Raw genomic sequence first — 22,325 nt, forward strand, 5'->3', positions numbered from 1 at the left:
TTGAGTTTTCCATGCCAGGCAGTGTGGCTGCATGGCGATGAGCTCAGCGTTGGGATGCCTCTCAAAGGTGCTCCTCATAGTAATGAATAACATAGTAAATAACAGAGTGATTGCCAAACTATGTTAAGTTGCACTTTTATCTAAATACAGATTTTTCTAAAAAACTCATTTGCAACACCATCTAAGATTAAGAGTGCGCGTTTACCACCCCAACAGCATTTAGTGTTAAAAAACTGTACAGTCATACATTGTTAAGAGGTTAAAAGCAAGATCCCCAAAAAGTCTCTATTTGCTGAAACAACTTGCTATTTATCTTGATAATTGGGCCGGAGAGAAGAAATGCCCTACCATGCTCTGGGCTCCTTCTCACCATCATCAAGGAGTGCTTGACAGACTGACCTAACACACAAAAGAGCAAGAACATGCCTAAGCAAGAAGAAACACGTAAGAATATGCCCAGGTGCCAATGACAGAGAGGTGTGAAAGAAACATCTGTATGAAAAATGACAATCTGTGAAAAGGAGATGTGCTGAAGAACAGAATCAGGTAAGGAAGGGAGAGAGCACAAACAGAAACAGTACACAGTACATCCTAGGGAGGGCATTATGAACCAATATTTAAACTGTGATTTAAAAAATTTTTCCTACAAAAATCAGAGTTTAAATTTGAACAATCAATCCCCACTATAAGATGCTCTTGACTCAGGCTGTTTGCTTTACTCATCTGACAGAAGCAACCATTGTTATCAGGGCACAGGCAGAAGAGGACACGTCCATTTGACAGTGGCTTCAAATGCAAAAGTTAGTACCTCAGTTTAAAACATTGATGTGGGGAGGGGGTGAAACAAAGGTATCCTACTTCACCATGAAACACATGGGGAGATGCCAGTTCTGCCGTGGGTTTGGTGACCTCCAACAATAAGCACTAAAACTGCAGCAGCAGCTGAATGGAAGTGGAATCCTTCACACGTGACAGCAAAATTCCACAAGTGCTCCCTCCTACAGCTCTATTTAAACTGGAGATGGCAAATGCTGGTGAAAGAAAAAATGAAATTTAGACAATTATTTGTCTTTCTGTTCAAATAACATTAAAACACACACACATAAGAAAAACTACATGAAACAGCTGTTATCTCCATGACTCTACCATATCTAAGATCTGGTTCCTTGCCTTACATTTATAGTAATTTCTTTAGCAGGAATGAAGAACTTTGCATTTTATTCCATTCTTTCGTGAGAATGTAAAACATATTTAATTAGTTAGTAACAAAAAAACACAGACCTCTAAAAGATAGGAAAATATTATTCTTTTTTTTGTGAAAGGCCTCATTTTTTTTAGGACTGGAGGAGCTCGCTAAAAATAAGCCAGCCACGGGACTGTCTCTTCTCTCTGAAAAACTCTTTGTATAACACAAGTCACGATACTCAATTGACAGCCTTCTAATGGGACATTATTGCCTTCTATTACCGCCCCCCAAACTGCCCAGAATAACAGCAGATGCCCTACACACACATTAAAACTACACAAAGACGGTAAACTAATGCCTGATGCTATTCAATCTACAACCTGAACTATAATATTTTAACACAAAACACAACAACCAAACACATTAAGCTTGAGGAACAACCAGAACAGAACTCAAATGCTCTTTCCCTAAAACTAGCTTTGCCAGCCTATTGAGAATCTTCCTCCTGGAGATGCAACTTCAAGTGTTCCTCCAGTCTTTTGCTGCTTCTTGAGCAAAATTCTCAGTCCTGAAAAGGAGCAGTCTGGCCTGTACAGGTCGGGGGGCCGCTGAAGGCCCCTCCACTCGTGAGCCACCACTGATGCTCACAAAGCTTCTGAATAGTGGCATGACCCAACACCATGCCAACCTCAGTCAGATAAAACAACAAACTTCCAACAGAGCCTGGCAGCAGAAAGCTCTCACTGACATTGAGCAGTACGGCCATGGCCCCCAGGCCTGAACACAAACTCCTCAGCAGAGACACTGCACTGGGGAGCATGGTGGGCAACCGTGATACCAAAAACACTGGCAAATCAACTCTCTAAGATGTAATCTGGAGTTATAGAAAGTGAGTATGCTATCAGGCCTGGGCAACATGCAGGAGTGATCAATTTTGTGCCACAAGACAAAGGCTCATTACAGAATATATTTCCCACTTACATGCATAGTATAAATTTTCCCACAAATCTTATGCATATTCTGTTACTTTCCAAGGTCTAATTTTAATGTTATGAAACTTCACAACAGTCAAAGTTCTTGCTAATGTGGAGCTGGCTCCAGCTCTGCTTGACCTTGTCTTTAAGAACGATCAAAACTCCAAACAGAGATGATCACAGAAGAGACACGTGTTCAGCACAGAGCATACTGACCACAAGGCACTATCATCTTCGAGGAACAAACAATGTCTGGAAAACACTGTTTTAAAGAAAACACGCTATCAGAGGGACAGTCTAACTTTCAAAAACCACAACTGCTTAGACAAAACTTAACTGTTGAAAGAAGAAATAAATCATTAAGAATAATAAGAATCAAATATTGGCCAGCTTGCAGTAAGAAAGAATGTGATTGTAACAGGATTTCAGCTTGTTTACTAGTTGAAACAAGGACAGTCCCCCAGCAGGATTGAAGGACAGACCTGAACTCACTAAGAGGACACAATGAGGAAAGAGATAAGATAAAGAGCATCAGAAGATTCTGAAGACAGAAAGGAACTGTGATATACATTCAAGAGTGGATGATAATGAGTTCTATGTATGTTTAACCAATATTTCCAGAATACATAACCAGTGTTTCTCAGAATCTATATGAATATGTATACTTAACCAGTATAAAAGTCCTGCAACCAGCCTCAATGGTCACACACATTAGGTGAAATGATTCCCTGTGTGTCCAGCATCATATTATTTATTAAAGCAATACCTGCTTAATAATCAAATTGGTATTCATTATTGAGTTTGGTCTTTTCACGGCATCACTGTACTTTAGCTTAAATCAAAATATTCCACATATTGTATCAGAGTGATCTCTGTCAATTGTGTGCAACAAGAGCAGGTTACAGAACATATTTCCCCCTTTATGTGTATAAATTTTCCCAGAAATCTTATGCACATTCTCTTACTTTCTGAAGACTAATTTTATTGTTATTTTGAACTTCACAACAGTCAAAACTCTTGGTGGTTTGGAGCTTTGGGGTGAGCTCCACTTGACCTTGCATTTGAGATGGAGAAAGGCTGCAAACAGGTGATCACAGAGGAGACACCCGTTCAGCACAGACCACACTGAACATGAGGCATGATCATCTGGAGCGTGTCCAGAGAGGAGCAACGAAGCTGGTGACGGGACTGGAAAACAAGTCTTATGAGGAGCAGCTGAGGGAACTGGGATTGTTTAGCCCTGAGGAGGGGAGACCTTATCGCTCTCTACAACTACCTGAAAGGAGGTTGTAGAGAGGAGGGTGCTGGCCTCTTCTCCCAGGTGACAAGGGACTGGACAAAAGAGAATGGCCTCAAGCTGTGCCAGGGGAGGTTCAGACTGGATACCAGGAAAAAATTTTTCACAGAAAGGGTCATTGGGCACTGGAACAGCTGCTCAGGGAGGTGATTGAGTCACCACCCCCAGAGGTATTTAAAAGGCAGGTAGACGAGGTGCGCAGGAACATGGTTTAGCGGCAGACAGGAATGGTTGGACTCGATGATCCTATAGGTCTTTTCAAACCTGGTGATTCTATGGTCACCAAAGAATGCTTTGGTGGGAAAGCACCACCTGAAAGGAAACAAGCGATCAGGGGGACATTCCGTCTAACTTTTAACGACTACTTAGATGAAACTAAACTCTCCTTTGGGCTAAACCAACAGCGTTCCGCCGTCTACAACAGCGACCCCTTATCGCGCGCGGAGGCACGCGACTCCCCCGGCCCAGGAGCGCACGCGCACGTCAGCTTAACCGCCCGTCCGCCAGCCGTTAACCCGCTCAGCGCCCACGCGCTTCCCCCCGCCCTCCAGCCCACACGTGCCCTCGCGCAGAGGCGCACGCGCATTGGCGCCGACAGCCCCCCTGCCCCGGCACCGGTGACGGCGCGAGAGGAGCACGCGCCCTCCCTCCCCCGCCCTACGCGCATGCGCACCAGCCACAGCCTAGCCCTTACTCTACCCCTCTCGCCCAGTACGCATGCGCAATAGGCCCCGCCCGCCCTTACCCTACCTCCTCGCTGCCACTGCGCATGCTCAACAGCCACCACCCAGCCCTCTCCCCATCCCCTCCCGGCCACTGCGCATCCGCAACAGCCACCGCCCCTTACCCCTACCCCCTCGCTGCCACTGCGCATGCGCAACAGACCCCACCCATCGGTTCTCCCCTTCCTCCAGCCCGCGGCGCATGCGCAACAGCCACCGCCCCTCGCTTACCCCTACCCCTCCCGGCCGGGCGGCGGCGCTGAGCGCGGCACCCCCCGCCTCCCCCCCAGGTCTCGAGCGGCGGCGCGTGCGCGGTGCGCGCGGCCGGTGCGTGGCGCGCGGCGCGGTGGGGGCGGTGGGGGCGGGGCGGGTATATATAGAGCGCGGCCGGGGCGGCGGCCTCCCCCTTGTCCCCCGGCCGCCGTCGGAGCTGTGTGCGCAGTGCGTGTGCTCCGGACACCCGGACACGCCGGCCCGGCCCCGCCGCACCATTTATTACTAAAAAATATTAAAAAAAAGCAAAAAAAAAAATCCTAAAAAAAAAAGCCTTTTTAAAAAAAAAATAAAAAAAAATTTAATCCTCCCTTTCTTCCACCTTCCCGAGAACCTTCTGCAAACGGCCGGTTTGATATAAAATAACCCGGTGAAGCGAAGAACCCGGACCCGGCGCAGCCGAGTGGAGACCCCAAGACCCGCTGAGCAGCACTGAGGGATCGCGAGCGGCGAGACCGAGCGGCACCGAGGGAGCCCGAGCCCCGCCGAGCGCCGGTACCGAGCAGCCCCGCCGAGCCCCCTACGCGCCGGGCGACGGCCGCAGGATGAACCCCAGCGCGCCCAGCTACCCGATGGCGTCCCTGTACGTGGGGGACCTGCACCCCGACGTGACCGAGGCCATGCTCTACGAGAAGTTCAGCCCCGCCGGGCCCATCCTGTCCATCCGCGTCTGCCGGGACATGATCACCCGCCGCTCGCTCGGCTACGCCTACGTCAACTTCCAGCAGCCCGCGGACGGTGAGCGCCGCCATGTTCGCCTCGTGGCGGGGGGAGGGGAGCCCCGGGCGGCCCCGAACCGACAGCGGGGGCGGCCGGGCCGGGCGCGGCCGGGGCTGCGGCCCGAGAGAAACTTTGCGTGGAGTTGCGGCTGCGTTTGGGCTGAGTAGGGAAAAACAGCTGGTTCGTTCGGGTCCAGATCCCTCTGGGCCGTTCGGGTCTTGGGCCGTTGCGCTCAAGATCTTTTGGGGCCGTTCAGATAAAGATCCCGTTGAGTCAGAATCATAGAGTAGTTTGTGTTGGAGGAGACCTTAAAGATCATCTAGTTCCAACTTCCCTGCCATGGGCAGGGACACCTCCCACCAGATCAGGCTGCCCAAGGCCCCATCCAGCCTGGCCTTGACCATCTCCAAGGATGGGGCAGTCACGACTTCCCTGGGCAATCTCTGCCAGTGCCTCGTGTCGTTTGGATCTTGGGTCGTTCTGGCCAAGATCCCTTTGGACCGTTCGGATCTTGGGTCCTTCAGGTCCAGATCCCTTTGGGTCATTCGGGTCAAGATCCGTCTGGGCTGTTTGGATCTTGGGCCGTTCCGATCAAGATCCCTCTGGGCCGTTCGGGTCAAAACGCCTCTGGGTCTTTCGAGTCTTCGGGCCAGTAGCCCTTTGGGCCATTTAGATCCAGATCCCTCTGGGCCGTTCGGATCTTGGGCCATTCGGGTCAAGATCCAAATGGGACCGGTTCTATGTTTTTTGGAGTCCAGTTAAAACGATTTGGCCACGTAGAACGTACTTGATTCCAGGTACAGTTAAGTAAACAGCTTTCTATTGTAATGGTTTGATTTTTCGACCGCATGAAAGTGAGATATTTGAATTACAAACTTTTCAAGCAATTAGATTAACTGGCTTTCAAAATCAGCTTTAGAATGTAGCCATTATCAGATCAGACTTCGGTGTACCGATGGTATCTGTATGTAAGTAGTAAAAGTTACTGTCTCATCTTTTTAATGGGCAGATATTTTACCCGTTATCAGCTCTTGCTTCAGAGCGCTTTTAATTTTTTCAGCAGTTGTTTGGGAAGAGAAGATTTGAATGCTTGTTTTAACATATTCTGCCTTCATTCACTAAAAAACTTATGGTACAACTTACTCTTAAAGAAAAAGGGTTAGAGCAGTTCAGTTGAAGGTGATTCGGGTGCCTCTCCTCCTCAGTCATGACAGAATTCTGTGACGGCCACCCTTATCGTTTCATTAGTTGAGCAACCTGTTCAACACTAGCTTTTGTGACTTAGTTTGTAATTTGTCAAATGTGGGAACAAATACAGCTTGCTCACCTGAGCAGCGCTTCATTCAGTATGTGAGAACATGCCTCGTCTAGAAATGTGGCTTCTCCAGTTTGTGTTTCAGACTTTGGGAAGCAAACATTTTATTCTACACCTAGTCCAGTTCGGCTAAAAGTACTTCTTATCTGTATCGAACGTGGACCTGCACACATGTGGAAGTACTTGGTTAAAATATACTTTAATTTATTGTGTGATTGTAATTGTGCAGCAGTTTTAGAATTAGATGTTCTTGGCAAGTATCTAGAAAGCATTTGCTGGTGTTCTTTTCCATAGATCATTCTATACATTTTGAACCTTGAAGCAGGAGCTCTGAGGATGAGTGGTTATTCTTACAGCACTGCTGGTTTTATTTTAATTCCAAACAAGCCTTTCCTTGGTTTAGCCTAATTCTGAGCTGTGTCTCAGGCTGTGCTTATTAAACAGCTAGTAACAACTACCTCGGGTTTGGAAACATCTTTGAAGGTGCGTTTGACATTACCATCTGTCTGTAAATGAGGGATCTCAAAGCTCTTCTGGAAACTAATGAGACCTGATGACACATTTGTGAGGTATGCACGCGTTTCGTAGTTGTGACTTTTCCAAATTTGAGTCATAGTCAGGAGTAAAACCCAGTTTTGCAATCTTGCTTAATCACTAAACTAGAAATATTCTTGAGAAATCTGAAACTGTGCTTCTCCCTCCAGAGTTTTTGAATGGCTGTTTCCAGAGGTTTCTCATTCTATAACTATTGCTACATACATGTAGCAAAGTTTAGCATGAGGTGTACATTCCATGTGATTTTGAAATTGTTACTGGACTGTCCAGTTGCTCAGGACTAAAATGGGAACTGGTGACTCATTCAATAAAAGCTCCAGCAGAATCAGCACAAGTACGGCCTGGGTAGGTGTGTCCACTTGGTAACAAGTTAACTGCTGGATGAAATTGCCTCCTGCAAACTAGCACGCAGCCTTTTATGGCTGAAATGCAAGGAAAGTAAGCCAGTTTTTCTGGTTGTGAATTTTAATGAGCAGCTTGTGCCTGGTTGCAGATGCCTTCTAGTAGTGTTTTAAAATCTGTTGGGGAATGACAACAGTGTATTGGTTGTCAGTATAAGATTTGGGGTGAATCTTAAGATTTGGGGTGAATCTCAGAAACATTCAACACTTATGACATTTATGTGGAAAATATGACATAACTAATGTGTGCGTACTGTTCTTTAGCTATAAAGCCAGAGTATTGAAGTTCATGCTTCTAAACAAGAGATTGTGGTATTAATTTCTCATATTAACTTTTCACCCTGCAAAATTCATCTATTTTGCCCAATCTTAATTCAAACACTAATTCAGAAGAAAGTGTATTGTATGAATAAATAATGTTTTTATTGGAACAGGGAAATACAGTGAGGTGCAGAGACATATTTTATAATTTTGTAGTTACATCGACTTTATTGTCTAAACCTCTGAACCCTCCAATTTTCAGGATGTTTGCTATGAAACATTTCTGCAATTGGAGAAGAACATACAAGAAGAAAGAAAAGCAAAATCATGTTAATGATATTAATGATATTATTACTATTAATAATAATCATAATATGTCAAAAGTCAAAGTTCAGAAAACTCCTGATTTTGTGAAGATATTGTGTTAGTTTTCAATAAAATCCTTGGCAGAAATCTTTAAGTCTCTTGTGTTGCTACTCCACAGAACAGGTGAGGAGAACTGTTGAGAGTATCCATACTGTCCTTGTCATCTTGGAGAAACTACACATGTCTAAGATACGCACTATTAGTTCAGAGCAGTGGAGTTTATGAGGGCTAGCAGAGACCCACTTTGAGTCAGATATTTGGGAAACGTGTCCAGAACACCCGTTTTTGAAGAGTGTCAGGATTGTTCTAGAAGCAATTAGCGTGAATTAGAAAAGCCTCTCTTCTAGTAAAGGAAGCCCTGTTACTACTTCTGGAAATAATGAACTGTTTGTTGCTGGCACTTTTGCTGGTGCTGGCAGTAATAATTCTAATGACTTCCAGGGCAACACTTGAAGGGTTAGATTTTCTGTTGTGGCAAGTCTGAGACCCTCAGTTCCTTCTTTTTTTTTTTTTTCCTTTTTTTTTTAATAATGCAAAGCCCTCCAGTGCTGTTTGTTTCTCATTATCAGTATTGACGTTATTTTTTCTCTCCTGCTTAGTTTATGTTAAAAGTTTTTGAAAGCTCTGTCAACTTACTTAAAAGACTGGCAATACTTATTTTTTGTGACTTCAGCTTAATTCAGTTATTGGCTTGCTATTGTCATGTGAATGTGATAAGAGTATCAATAGATAATTTTTTACAAGAAAATTGCTGTTAGAAGTTAGCGAGACAAACATCTACAGATGTCTTTTAGAGAATATGATCTTCAAATTCACTTGTAATCTGAAAACGTGGCAAGAAGGGACACAAAAAATGGTATACTGGCTAAACAGAACCCAATCACAGGTTTTCTTTGGCCATGATAGTCAAGAACATAGCTAAAGATAAAAGCAGCTCTTAAAGAACAAAAACATAAAATATGTTTTTTTCACTAAGTAATTGGCCCTTGGCCCTCCAAAGAAAAGCAATTAACTGACATGAGACTGTTTTTAAACCAATTCGTCTTGTTAACAACAGTTACTCTCTTATACGCACATGGCAGTGAAATGAGTTAGTACCAATGAGTGACACATCAGCACCCATTTTTGGAGACTTTTTTTCAGTATTCTTCCAGATGTACAGGAACAACAACAGAAAGGAGCTAATGTAGGAGTTTGTAAAATATCTCAGCCATAATTGAGAGCTCCTGCACTTTCTTGCTTAAATACCTTGTTGACTTGAAACATCGCAGCCAGATCTTGATGCTTTGAAAGGACATATGAAAACTGATGTTACATTGGCTTACGTTACTTCATTTTGGTGTTTCGATGCTTGTTCCTCTGTTGAGCATGTATGTATATCATCAAAAGCTTTTATTGTGTATATATAATTTTAGATTTTCGGTATTAGTCCTAGTTTTAAATCTGTTTGAACTGTCCCTTGCCTGCAAGTCCATCACAGATCTCTTGTCACAAAAGAGCTATGTGGAACAGCTGCCTGAACTCAGGCTTCAGCTGTACCTAACAAGAAGATTTTGTCACTTTAGGGGTATTGGTGATTCAGAGCTTACATGTTAACATTTCCAAAAGGTTTCATTTAGGCACAAGCTGTACCCCAAAGGCATTTCCACTGGTATTACACACATCCACAGGTTGTGAGGGTGGCCAGCTGATTTTTACAAATGTTAAAACTTCTTCTCCTGTGGAATAGGTCGTAGTTGCCATCACTTGGTACGTTTTCTCCTGTCACCATACTGGCTTTTCATAGTGGGGCCCTGTCCTTCAGGCAACTGAGATTTCTACTGCTTGTTCAACTGACCTGTGCTCCTTCCTTTCTCTGAAGTGCAGCTTTTGCTGAGGAGTTTTGGCAATTTTTTGCTTGCCTAAAACAGAGTGGAGTTTATTTACACTTGAGGTTTGGGATTTGTGTCCTGGTGGTGGTGCTGGGCTAAAAGTAATTGAAATTTTTGAGGAATCGTACTTGAATTGCTGTTTGTGTGCTCATTAAGATAACTTTAGCATTTTCTATTAATTATTGTATTTTTCTAGCTGAACGAGCTTTGGATACCATGAACTTCGATGTCATCAAAGGAAAACCAGTGCGCATCATGTGGTCTCAGCGCGATCCATCTCTACGCAAAAGCGGTGTAGGAAACATCTTCATCAAAAACTTGGACAAATCAATTGATAACAAAGCTTTGTATGACACATTTTCTGCTTTTGGAAACATCCTGTCTTGTAAGGTTAGTGGGATATTGTTGTTGCCCTTAATGGTTTAATGCAACGCTGCCCCTGAATTTATGCTGGACATATTCCATGTGTGTTACAAGGTCTTTCTTTAATAGGTGGTATGTGATGAAAATGGATCCAAGGGTTATGGCTTTGTACACTTTGAGACACAAGAAGCTGCAGAAAGAGCTATTGAAAAAATGAATGGTATGCTGCTTAATGACCGCAAAGTGTAAGTACATAAAGACATAGCTGCGGCTCAACAGACTGAAATCTGTTTTACAGTGGAGAAATACTTAAAAATTCTAAACAGCTCTAATTTTAAAGAGGATTTAGAATTTTAGTTTTATTAATTCTATCTCCTGCCTATTCTAAAGGCGGAATAAGGTCAGAAAATGCTAATAATGGGCTGCAGGGGGAAGAAAACGTTGTATTGGTTGTCTTACAAGCCAATGCTATAATAAGGACTTGAACTTCTCTGGTTTTTTGATGTTACCAGAGACAAAATTCTATCCATTATGTGTTTTCAATAATGCCTTCTTTCTAAAAGGTGCTAAAAGGTGAGATGGGTAGATTACCCATTTTTTTTGGCTGAAACTTCAAGCTGTAGAGTTACTCAGTCCTGAATAGTGGTCATATTACACTAACAATTTTATATGGGCATCTGTTAAAGGGCATATCTAGGAAGTAGAAGTAGAAAGTAAAACTTAAAGAAGTATTTAAACACTACCACTGTTCTGTGCTGCAGGGAAAAAAGGGTATTTGGCTTCTTGGTTAGTGATACCTAGGCCCAAGGGGGAGGGTGGGCCAGGCGTGCCTCACAGCTTTGCCTAAAGGATCATCATGTTATTTGGTACAGAAGAACAGCTCTGTAAATACTTGAGAGGGTTTGGAAAAAGGATAGCAGAAATCAGCATCAGCTTACTGTCATGGATTATTTTGGCATGTAGAGATTGGTAGATCAAGCCACGTACAGGGAGAATATTCATTTTGAAGCTTATAGTTTTACTGCTTGTCCTGTGCTTGACTGGCACACTCTGGATGTTTTTACTGAGATTCCATCTTCACACAGCCTTTTAAATGAGTTTGAAAAGGTCAGCGTATAGTCATAAAAGCACATGTTTACATAAACTTTGGTAAAGTACATTATGGGAGTTAATTTTGCTTTGAATTTATATTTAGGCTAGGCTTTTAAAAGTGAATTAAAGTACTTCCCTCACTATCAAAATCTGCTGAACATACTGCACTAGGATTCTTACCATCCTTGGTTACTATAAGTGTTGTTAAAGTTCCAGAGAATGTTGAGTTACTATATGCTACTTTATTGGATTTGTCAGATTTGGATCTATAAAGTTGGATAGTCTAATAAAATTTGAGAGCAAAAGTCTACTACTCTCAGAAATCAATGTTAGCCTGTACTAGAGCAGTTCCTTAGGTCACAGTGCGTTGTGTTCAGCTTCTGTTCCTTCTCTGACAGCGTGTACTGACCTTAAGTATTCCCTGCCAATTCACAATGGTATTTGACTAAAGAGCAAGTTGAACTATTTATTTATCCATGCCTGTTTAAAAAAAAAAAAAAAAACAAGGGAAAAAACCCCAAGCAAAAGTCTTGCTTTGATATAGGCTGGAAAGGTGTGTAAGTGTGTGTGTGGGGGGGTGTTGGTTAAATATCCCTCGCTTACAAGCTGAATTGGAGAATGGTAATTGCTTTACAGCTGCCAAGTTTTCAGTATGGCAGAGGGATTATGCTGGTATTCAGAACTTCTATTTAGCCAGTTTACCTAGTTCTTTCCCATTGTCCAGCTCCTGTTGACAAAATCCCTTTAGAAGGGTGAATAGTCTAACCAGTGGCTCAAAAGCAATTTTATGATACTAATGCTGATAAGCACACTGACATAGCAAAAGACAGTGAATTTTTTTTTTCTGATGGAGTAAATATTTTATTTAAAGAATTTCATGCCTATAACGAACCATGAGACTGATTAAGAATAAAATACGCTGCCAGAGGATTACAAGTAAATTTTGAAACCTTGAAAGACATGCTTTAATCTGCACTATTCTGATCTCCTGCAACTAGATTTGTTGGAAGGTTTAAATCCCGCAAGGAACGTGAGGCAGAGCTCGGAGCCAGAGCAAAGGAATTCACTAATGTTTACATCAAGAATTTTGGAGAAGACATGGATGATGAGAGACTTAAGGAACTCTTTGGCAAGTTTGGTAATGTCTTAAACTTTAAGTTTATATATACACAAGTGAACTTCATCTTACTTCTGATATCTTATCTGTACAGTGCCTTTATAATAGAGGGAATCAGCTAGCTGCCTGACACTAAGAAAAAAAAGAGAGGCACTGAAATGTTTGGACTTAATTCCAATTTCAGATTCAAAGTGCAGCAATAAACCCGCAGAATTCTAAATACCCAGAATAGCATATATAATCCTGCCATCAGAATTGTTTCTAATAATCTGAAAATGTGCCTAAATAGTCTTTTGAATGGGCTTTGCAATTTTTTTAAGTTTCAAATAGAAGTATTTTCTGGTTTAGTAGAAACTGATGTTATGAATTCACTATGGGATACACGACAAATGAGTTTGCTATTGCTTTCATTGACCCGCAGACCTGCCTTTACTCAGGGTCTCTCTGCTTTCATTATTCAGTTGCATTGTGGTGATTGACCTAATAGGAAACTATAAGGAACTTTTCCATTGGGAATTTATTTGGTTCTGTCTTCATCCTCAGTAGTGCTTGAGGCACAATTATGGCAGGCACATGGTTATGATCTAGTAATGTGTGTGATTGTGTCACCATTGAAATATGTAATGACAAACTCCTTATTTCAGTGACAGATTCTTATCCTGGTTTATAGAGCATATCTATTTTCAGCTTGTTTTTTGTATTTTCTTCATGTGTTTGCTGTTCTCCAGTGGATACAGTGTAGAGCAAGATGGAACCTTGTATGTAGGATACTTTACAACAGCCCTAAGCAGAATTCACAGGAAATCTCTTTCCAGTATTGAAATATGTGGTTGAAACGGTAGTGAATTTAGCTGCTAATATCTGCCTTATTTGAGTCAGAGCTGCAGTTTTTCAAAGGTTTGGAACTGCTGAACTGAGTCGCCTTTCACTGGGGTAAATGGACAAGCACGTAGCAAACAGAATGGTCTCTTCAGCTTCATGTACCCGTTTCACAGGATGAAAGTGTTAATGCTTTCAAAATGTTGTAATTTTTTAATGCAAAAAATTATTCACTTTGAAGTGAAATTCCTACCCCTATTTGGCTTAAAATACAGTAGAAAAGAAATTTAGCATGGCAGATAAGCAATTTTATGTAATATGTGATGTTTACTAGATACTGTTATTGGTGAAAAAGGCTTTTGTAATGCAAGTAGAACAAACTGAATATTAAAATTTCTAAACAGGATCTTCAGAATATGCAGAGAATGCACTCTGTAAACAAAGCATAAGTATTTCATTCTCTTTTTAGGTCCTGCCCTGAGTGTGAAAGTTATGACCGATGAGAGTGGAAAATCCAAAGGCTTTGGCTTCGTTAGTTTTGAAAGACATGAAGATGCCCAAAAAGTAGGCTTTTGGACTTTTATTTTAGGAATTCAGTTACTGAGACACAAATACTGAGTGATGTGAAATCGTGTGACTTAGTAAGGGGTTTTAATTGGTAAAGGGCACTGCAAAACCAGGTGTGACTTAGCATAGTTTCTGTTGTATAGAATGCTTTCTGGTGAGCAAATACTAGTTGGTTTGAGGAGCCTATTAAGTTAAGATACTCTGAGACAGTTGGAACTAGTGTAGAAATGAGGAATCTTGAATAATTTAATAAGCTGTTGTAGTTGGTCTTAAAGATCTCCAGGGATTTGGACTCCTTCATGCTGGGCCACATACAGGCATAGTAAATTATTATATATCTGCAAAACCCAGATGAATCAGTGGATCCAGTTTGCTTGCACAAGACATTTGTGCAAGGTAGAAAGGGTTGTGTTTTTGAACTTCAGCGCTGCAGAGTCAGCAGGAGAGCTATTAGTTTTATGAAGCATGTTTGGCACAGCTGTAAGAAAATAGTCATAGAGCCCTATGATATGTTGCTTTTTACTTTAAGGAGTAACATTGGAGGAAGGGTGCTTTTAATTTGTGTGTATAACGTGCCCATACATGTCTATACACAGTGTGCTGTGTAATTTAATTCTGTGTCAGCTGGTTGCTTTGTGGCAGTTGACTGGTGGTAGGAACACAGATTCAGGAAAAAAACTGCACAGAACAAATCAGGGAAACAAATGAAGTTTGCTTTTCAAAAGGCATTTTAGTGATTTGTCGGTACTGCAAGTGTACAAACGAGATTAGAACAAATCCTGTCTGTCTTACATTGACATTGTTCAGTCTTGCATACATTCATCGATGAATTGTTTCTTGTGCAGTAGTCAGAATCATGTACATAACATAAAATTCTTATATCTCAGTTGATATGTTTTGAATGGGTTTGGTTATGAAGGGATGCAATAAACTGGTGACTTCTGGTTTTAAAATAATTGAACAAATCTGTGCCAGAGTTTTAACATCTTAACGGTTACTGTAAGTATCTGTAACTGAAAAGAGTATAAAGGGAAGGAAGTTCATATTTTCATATTTTTTAAGTATTTCCTTAATGAGGGGTTAAAATTTTTAAAGGCCATATATGCCAGCTGTAGCTTGACATACAGTTAAAATCTGGGAGATGCTACTGTTTCAGATGTTACTTCTAAAAACACTTGTCAGGTGCGTGAATTGGATATTTTCAGTTTAATTTGCTTTCTTTTCTCTACCTTTCAGCAACATAAGGCTGGAGAAATAGTTCTTTGTGTGACTTGTTTATTTTACATCTTTTTTCCAACTTCAGATCAGAATTTTTTTGCATCCTTTGTGACTTGTACTTGTACATCCTTTGTACAGAAGCACACTTGGCAATTTCCATTTTACTTTAAGGAGAAAAGTCTTAGGACATTTTGTTTCAGGTAGTGATATTTTAGATGGATTGGTTCTTTTTCTGGAATCCTTCTGTAACTTTTTATATTTGAATTATATATTTGTATGCTTGAAAAACACGAATACAAAACGCTGCTAACCTCTTGTGTATTAATGAAGGCTGTAGATGAGATGAATGGGAAAGAGCTCAATGGGAAACAAATCTATGTTGGACGGGCTCAGAAAAAGGTGGAAAGACAGACGGAGCTGAAGCGCAAGTTTGAGCAAATGAAGCAGGACAGGATCACCAGATACCAGGTTCAGTTTTACTTCAAGAGGACTTATTTTATTCTGTGACGTTTACATGGACCATTTGCTCTGAAAAATAACTTGATTTTCTCTTTAGGGTGTGAACCTTTATGTGAAAAATCTTGATGATGGGATTGATGATGAACGTCTTCGAAAAGAATTCTCCCCATTTGGTACAATCACTAGTGCAAAGGTAAAGTTTGTAGATTGTGCCCGTCCTTTGTCTGAAAACGAGTAGTGATCCTTCACTAAGAAGAGTGATTTATTTCACTTACAGATGTGACGAAGTCACTCATCACTGCGACTGTATACGTGGGCATCTGATTTTTTATTTTTGTACATCTCAGGCTAAACACAGAATGATCCTTTCTGGAAATAAACTGAGTACTGATGTTAATGTGAGAAAAATCACATTTTCAGTGCAATAATGTGCTCATTATTACTTCACTGAGATTTTCATCTGTATTCAGTAAACAATTGGCTCTTAATTAAGTAATTATATTCCCTTTTATAAATCAATTTGTAAAACATCTGTGCTCTCACTTCATGTAAGCTGAAAAAAGAAACTCGTCCGAGTTGACTGGGGACAGAAGCAATATTCTTTTGTTTTAAAACTAAATTTTATACTGACAGGTCATGATGGAAGGTGGCCGCAGCAAGGGATTTGGATTTGTGTGCTTTTCATCACCAGAAGAAGCCACCAAAGCTGTCACAGAAATGAATGGTAGAATTGTGGCTACTAAACCATTATATGTAGCTCTAGCGCAGCGTAAGGAAGAGCGCCAAGCTCATCTCACCAACCAGTATATGCAGAGAATGGCAAGTGTAAGAGCAGTACCTAATCCTGTTATCAACCCGTACCAGCCAGCACCTCCTTCAGGTTACTTCATGGCAGCTATCCCACAGGTACGTGTAGAGACGAGTAACTGAATGTTTTGTACTATGTGTAAAACCTGTTCAGATTTAACAGCAAAGATAACTATTAGTCCATAAATATAGCTAGCGTGCTCATAATTTCAGCATTCTAATTTGACAGCAGAAGGGTAGACTGTTCAGTGTGCCCTTCAAAGATAGTTACACAATGGTTTTGTATTTGACAGACTCAGAACCGTGCTGCATACTATCCTACTAATCAAATTGCTCAACTTGCTAGACCAAGTCCTCGTTGGACTGCTCAGGGTGCCAGACCTCATCGTAAGTCACTTCTTTACTCCTTCAGTAATAGTGGTAAACTCCATAGGCTTTGCCTTTGCACTTCAAAATACATTTTCACAGCATTATAGTATCTGTCTTCTCTTTGTCATGTTAGTGACATTGCTTCTGAACTCTTTTCACTCTTCAGTGTTTCAGCGTGTAATTTAATATATTTTCTCTAAACCCCAGCATTCCAAAACATGCCTGGTGCTATCCGCCCAGCAGCACCCAGACCACCATTTAGTACCATGAGACCCGCTTCTTCACAAGTCCCACGAGTCATGTCAACACAACGTGTTGGTGAGTCTCATTTATGCAAACTTTTAAGTATTAGACTTATTTTCTAATTTTGCTGATTCAGAATGATCTCTCAAAAGCATTCATAAGTTCAGTATCACATGTGGCAATGCTTCCTTCCTTTTCTGACTCTTACCACATGAGTAAGCTAGTATCATTGTGCCAATTGTAACAATAGGTTGTGTATAAAAATACTGAGATGGTGCAATTTTCTCTTATCATTTTGTAATAGAATACTCTGAGCCAGTATCACATATGCAGAATCTGCATATCACTGAGTGAACCAGAGTTAACTATATAGTGGAGTCTTAATTCTCTCAGAATGTATTGGGCAGTAGTGGTTTTTAGCTATCCACTACATGAAAGTATCTTTTTTTAGGGTGATTGTTAATGTAATGTGCTCAGGAAATCAGGTGTTCTTTGAGATTAGAACGAAATTACATTCATACTCAACCCGAGTTAATGTTTTCTCATAGCTCTTTGTTCAATAACATCAAAGAATAGCAATTCATTAGTGAAGTGGCTGTAAAGTAACATCCGGTAAACCGAGCTTTGAACCCTCAGATGTGACCAGTGATGTGACATTTGACAGTACTACTAAGATGACTCCCTTAACACCATACCTAAATTAGGTATTCAGTTTGGGCTGGTTTGCTGTTTTTAATTTACACAGTGTAGGCAAAGTTTAAAAAAAAGAATTATTCACATGTGGAGTTGTGTTATTTTTTCAGCTAATACATCAACACAGACAATGGGTCCACGTCCTGCAGCAGCAGCTACTGCAGCTACTCCTGCTGTACGCACAGTACCACAATACAAATACGCTGCAGGTGTTCGTAATCCTCAGCAGCATCTTAATACACAGCCGCAGGTTGCTATGCAGCAGGTATGGAACTGTAAGAACTGGTCTGCGCTTTTGCTGGTGTTTCTTGTAGAGGAAAGTGGTGGGGAGTGCTTGTGAGTGTTGTCGTTGTAATTCTAGCATTCAGGCTCTCCGTTATTGCAGCAGAGTTATAGCCTTAGGGTTTTAAGTAAATCAAATTCATCTGGGACAGGATGTAATGCTGTGTTACTTCGTATTTTCCAGTTGCTTGATACCTTAGCCTGAATTCTCCTTGTACTTGCTCCACAATGAGGGGTTGATACTAATCCCCAGCACCCGTCAGTTCTAGCCTGTGCTGTTTGATTAAACTGACTTGGTTGTAATTTCTTCCATGCTTCTGACAGTGTAGGCTTTGTTTATGCTGAGTTAGGGAACACGGGATATTTGAAGCTATACCTCATTATGAACTAGAATTTAATTCTGAAATGGTACTAAATTAATTTGCAGCCTGCTGTCCATGTGCAAGGCCAGGAACCCTTGACTGCTTCCATGTTGGCTTCTGCCCCTCCGCAAGAACAAAAGCAGATGTTAGGTATGTACAGGATACCTTTCTCTTTGCTTTATAGCAGGACAGTCAAAACACTCTTTTTGTCAACCTTAAAATACAGAATAGTGTTTTTAGCAGTAGAACAAGTTGTTTGTTTCTCTTCTGCCTTAAATCTAGGCTGTTTGTCAGATGAGATTTGTCACTGATTTAACTTTTCTCTCTCTAGGTGAACGTCTCTTCCCTCTCATTCAAAGCATGCACCCTACTCTGGCGGGTAAGATCACTGGTATGTTGTTGGAGATTGACAACTCTGAACTCCTCCACATGCTAGAGTCTCCTGAGTCTCTTCGTTCGAAGGTAGGCGGACTTTGCCGTACTCTGTTTTTATCAGTAGCTAAGTCTACACTGATTTAAGAGGTGGTTACGCTGGAGTAGCAGCAATGCAACAGCAGGGTGAGGAGTTAGAATATTGTCTTTCAGAGGGTGGCAGTGACATTAGCATTAACTGTAATGTTACCCTTTCTAACAGTGCAGGCATTATTCGTATCCATAATTTAATTTAAATTGTTGCTTTACCTTTAATGGACAGAAATTACTAGGCTTCCTTTTATTAATTTTTTCTTTCCCACTTAATAGGTTGATGAAGCTGTAGCCGTACTACAAGCCCACCAAGCTAAAGAGGCTGCTCAAAAGGCAGTTAATAACCCCACTGGGGTTCCAAGTGTTTAATAAGTAAGTTTTCTTAGCACTGTAATTATACAGGTTGACTGGGGCAATAGTTCTTAGTCTCTGCCCTTGGAAGCATCATGCTTCTAGGCTCTGTATTTGCAGGCACAGCAAGTAGCAGCGGTCATCACAGTTGTAAATAAAATGTTGTGCTCAAGCCTGTTGTCCAGTTCTGTAGCTTTTGGTAGCAAGTGCTACAGATGTTATCTTGCATATTTAGTGGGAATTAAAGCATTGTTTCTAACAAAATATTTAGCTGGAATTAGTTCTAGGGATGTGTGCAATAATGGGCAGTTCTGTTAAGCACTGCTATTCATCCTGTTGTCCTAGAGGAACTTGTGGAATTGAAGTAAACTTAAAATGATAACTTCAACTAGAAATGAAATAGCTTATTTACATTTTTATGTATTTGCCAAAATCTCAATAATACAGTAATTTAAAACCTAAACTGCATGTTGCCTTGACTTTCCATCTTGGTGAATTCAACTTAATGTCAACTGAAATATTGATTTTCTTTGTGGTGGCCTTCTCTGGGGTCAGTCTCTTAATTCTGCGTGGCAGGAAGAGGTAAAACGTGGGATCTTTTCAGTTTTGAAAGGGGAAGATGTTGTGAAGTTTTCGATGATAGAGCAACCTGTTCTCTATTCAGTCCAGTTAGGTTTTACCTTTCTATGAAGTTATTTTCCACGTTTATAGCTATCAGTTGAAGATGCCTGCATTAACATTTGATTACTTTAAGTTTTCTTTTTTCTTGGTCATTTCATTTCTGCAACTTCCGTTTTGGAGGCAGAATTTGAGTCATATTTTATCCATGCTTTCTTTATCCATATTTTGTTTTTTGCTAGTGACGCTTCCACAGTGGCGATAAATGAGTGCTGAATAACTTGTGTGTCCTAAACCAAGATCCCCAGACTTTCAGACCATTATTCCACATGCTCAATGATGTTTTAGTATTTGGAAATGGAAAATACTGCTAGTGTGGTTAATGTGCCTTTGTATTCTGGCCTTAAAAGCAGTCACATTAGTTACGGTAACGAGTTACTGTGGGTAGGCATTGGCCAAGGCCCTGCCATGCAGAGTTATAGTTAACTAGAATAAGTTTTGTCTATAAGTGCCACAGACTTTGGGTCCTGTGCTTCCCTGTCTCTAAAATGTGGGGGACAGCTGTGATACGCTGCTTGTAAACAGCTTTGGGGTGACTGGTGCTGTGGATGCCCAGAGCAGTTGCAGAAGGCCTGTCAGAAGACATAAAGGTGCTGCTTTATTTTTAAAACCTAATTAACAACACTGTTTTTTGTTTGCAGAAAGGTCCGGGACTACAATCTAGAACTTCGCTTCACCGAAGAAAAAAAAAATCTAAACATGGAAAAACTATTAAATATTGAGAAAAACATTGCAAAATATAAAACAAATAAAAAAAGGAAAGGAAACTTTGAAGCTTATGTACAGAGCAACGCCGGGGCTAGCAAAGCAAGTGCTAGTCCTAGATTACTTATTGATTTAAAATTTAAAAAAAAATAGTAAAATAAAAAATACAAATTAATGTTTTATAAACCCGGGGGAAAAGAATTTTCAGCACAGTACAAAAATTTAAAGCATTCCTTTCTTTAATTTTGTAATTCTTTACTGTGGAAAAGCTCAGAATATCACCACTGTTTTAGTTGACAGTGGGAATTGATAGCTGAGCAAAGAAACATAATTTGGATTATAAAATTCTTGGTTTAATAAAAATTCCTTAAACACTGATTTACTTGTGAGGGTTTCTTTTGTACAGTGCACACTTCTCATAGGGTTGTTGTTCCAAACACTGAGTTCTAATCCCACTCCACTACATGTTAGTAGTTTCTAGAGAAGATAAGCCTGTGGTTTAGCTGCTTGTTACAGTACGTGAAGGGCTACAGGAAAGCTGGTGAGGGACTGTTCACAAAGGCTTTTAGTGATAAGACAAGGGGCAATGGCTATAAACTGAAGAGGGGCAGAATGTGACATATGGAGGAATTTCTTCACCATCAGAGTGGTGAGGCACTGGCACAGGTTGCCCAGGGAAGCTGTGGCTGCCCCATTCTTGGGGTTGTTCAAGGCCAGGTTGTATGGGGCCTTGGGCAGCCTGACCTGGTGGGAGGTGTCCCTGCCCATGGCAGGGGGGTTGGAACTGGATGATTAAGATGCCTTCCAACCCTAACTATCCTTTGATTCTGTGTAAACTTACCTGTTAAATCAACAGAGCAGCTAGATCTGTATTTGAGCTTTAAATTCTGAAGTGTGATGTTTGAGCTCATGCCATTTAATTAGAAACAGGCCTCTACGTGCCCTACTTTGAGATGATCAGTGAGAAATGTTATGATAAAAGCCTGTGTTGGAATTGTGTAATGTACCAACACATGATCGCACTTGACCACCTGGTTGTGGTGTGTGCACTCATGGGCTTTGTGGAATGAACAATCTCTACATAGAATCATAGAATCGTTAAGATTGGAAAAGTCCTCCAAGATCCTAAGAGCTCAAGAGTCAGCCCAACATCACCAGGCCTACTAAACCATGTTGCAAAGTGCTACGTGTTTTTTTGAGCAGCTCTAGAAATGGACACTCCACCACTCCCCTGGGAAAGTCTCTATACTTGGGTCTCCAGCTGTATCTTTTAGGTGGCTCTTGAACCCTGAGATGGGGGTCAAGTGGTATGGATGTAGCTGAATGAGAAAGGATGGGCTGCAACAGGCAGCGCTGCAAAATTCCTGTGCTGTGAATGTATGAACACAGGGCACTCTGCAACAAAAAAAGGGGAGGTTTCAGGTGGTCATGGATTAAAAACTGAATGCAGAGTAACCAAAAGATCATGCTTTTTTACACAGCAAAAGCCCTTCTGTGCACGGGACTGCTTAATCCTCCGAGGTGGGTATTTCCCACCATGTGTGTTCCCTAATAAGGGAATGGCTACTCTTAGCTTTTGCTTTTTCTTCTGTTTGTAAGAGACCAATTGTTTTAATCTTAGCTTTGTTTGTGCTGAACAAACTCTTGTGAGAGGCACCTTTGAAAAATCTCAGCTAGCTCTTTGGTAACTAAATTATTGAATTATTGCTGAAAAAATAATACATTTAGAGTGCTTAAAATCAGCAGATTTGAAAACAAAGTGTTGTGAAATTGAATGCTGTTCCTTATTACTCA

The 22,325-nt window shown here is 41.2% G+C and overlaps 1 protein-coding gene across 2 annotated transcripts; it reads left to right on the forward strand.

The window, feature by feature from the left end:
* Window positions 1-4,740: 4,740 nt before the first annotated feature.
* On the forward strand, window positions 4,741-20,909 carry PABPC1 (poly(A) binding protein cytoplasmic 1). 2 transcript variants are annotated; one of them, XM_054058767.1, is made up of 15 exons: window positions 4,742-5,190; window positions 10,138-10,331; window positions 10,434-10,549; window positions 12,395-12,534; window positions 13,802-13,896; window positions 15,448-15,585; window positions 15,674-15,769; window positions 16,210-16,482; window positions 16,677-16,770; window positions 16,960-17,070; window positions 17,799-17,953; window positions 18,398-18,482; window positions 18,664-18,794; window positions 19,074-19,169; window positions 20,468-20,909. In XM_054058767.1, the coding sequence occupies exons 1-14, from the start codon at window positions 4,998-5,000 to the stop codon at window positions 19,164-19,166; spliced, it is 1,914 nt and encodes a 637-aa protein (XP_053914742.1). In that variant the 5' UTR covers window positions 4,742-4,997; the 3' UTR covers window positions 19,167-19,169; window positions 20,468-20,909. The 2 variants fall into 2 exon arrangements, with proteins under 2 accessions (XP_053914743.1, XP_053914742.1); XM_054058768.1 differs by lacking the exon at window positions 15,448-15,585 and having other exon boundaries at window positions 4,741-5,190.
* Window positions 20,910-22,325: the final 1,416 nt, after the last annotated feature.

Source organism: Cuculus canorus, chromosome 2, assembly GCF_017976375.1.
Source record: "Cuculus canorus isolate bCucCan1 chromosome 2, bCucCan1.pri, whole genome shotgun sequence".
Classification (NCBI taxonomy): Eukaryota; Metazoa; Chordata; class Aves; order Cuculiformes; family Cuculidae; genus Cuculus; species Cuculus canorus.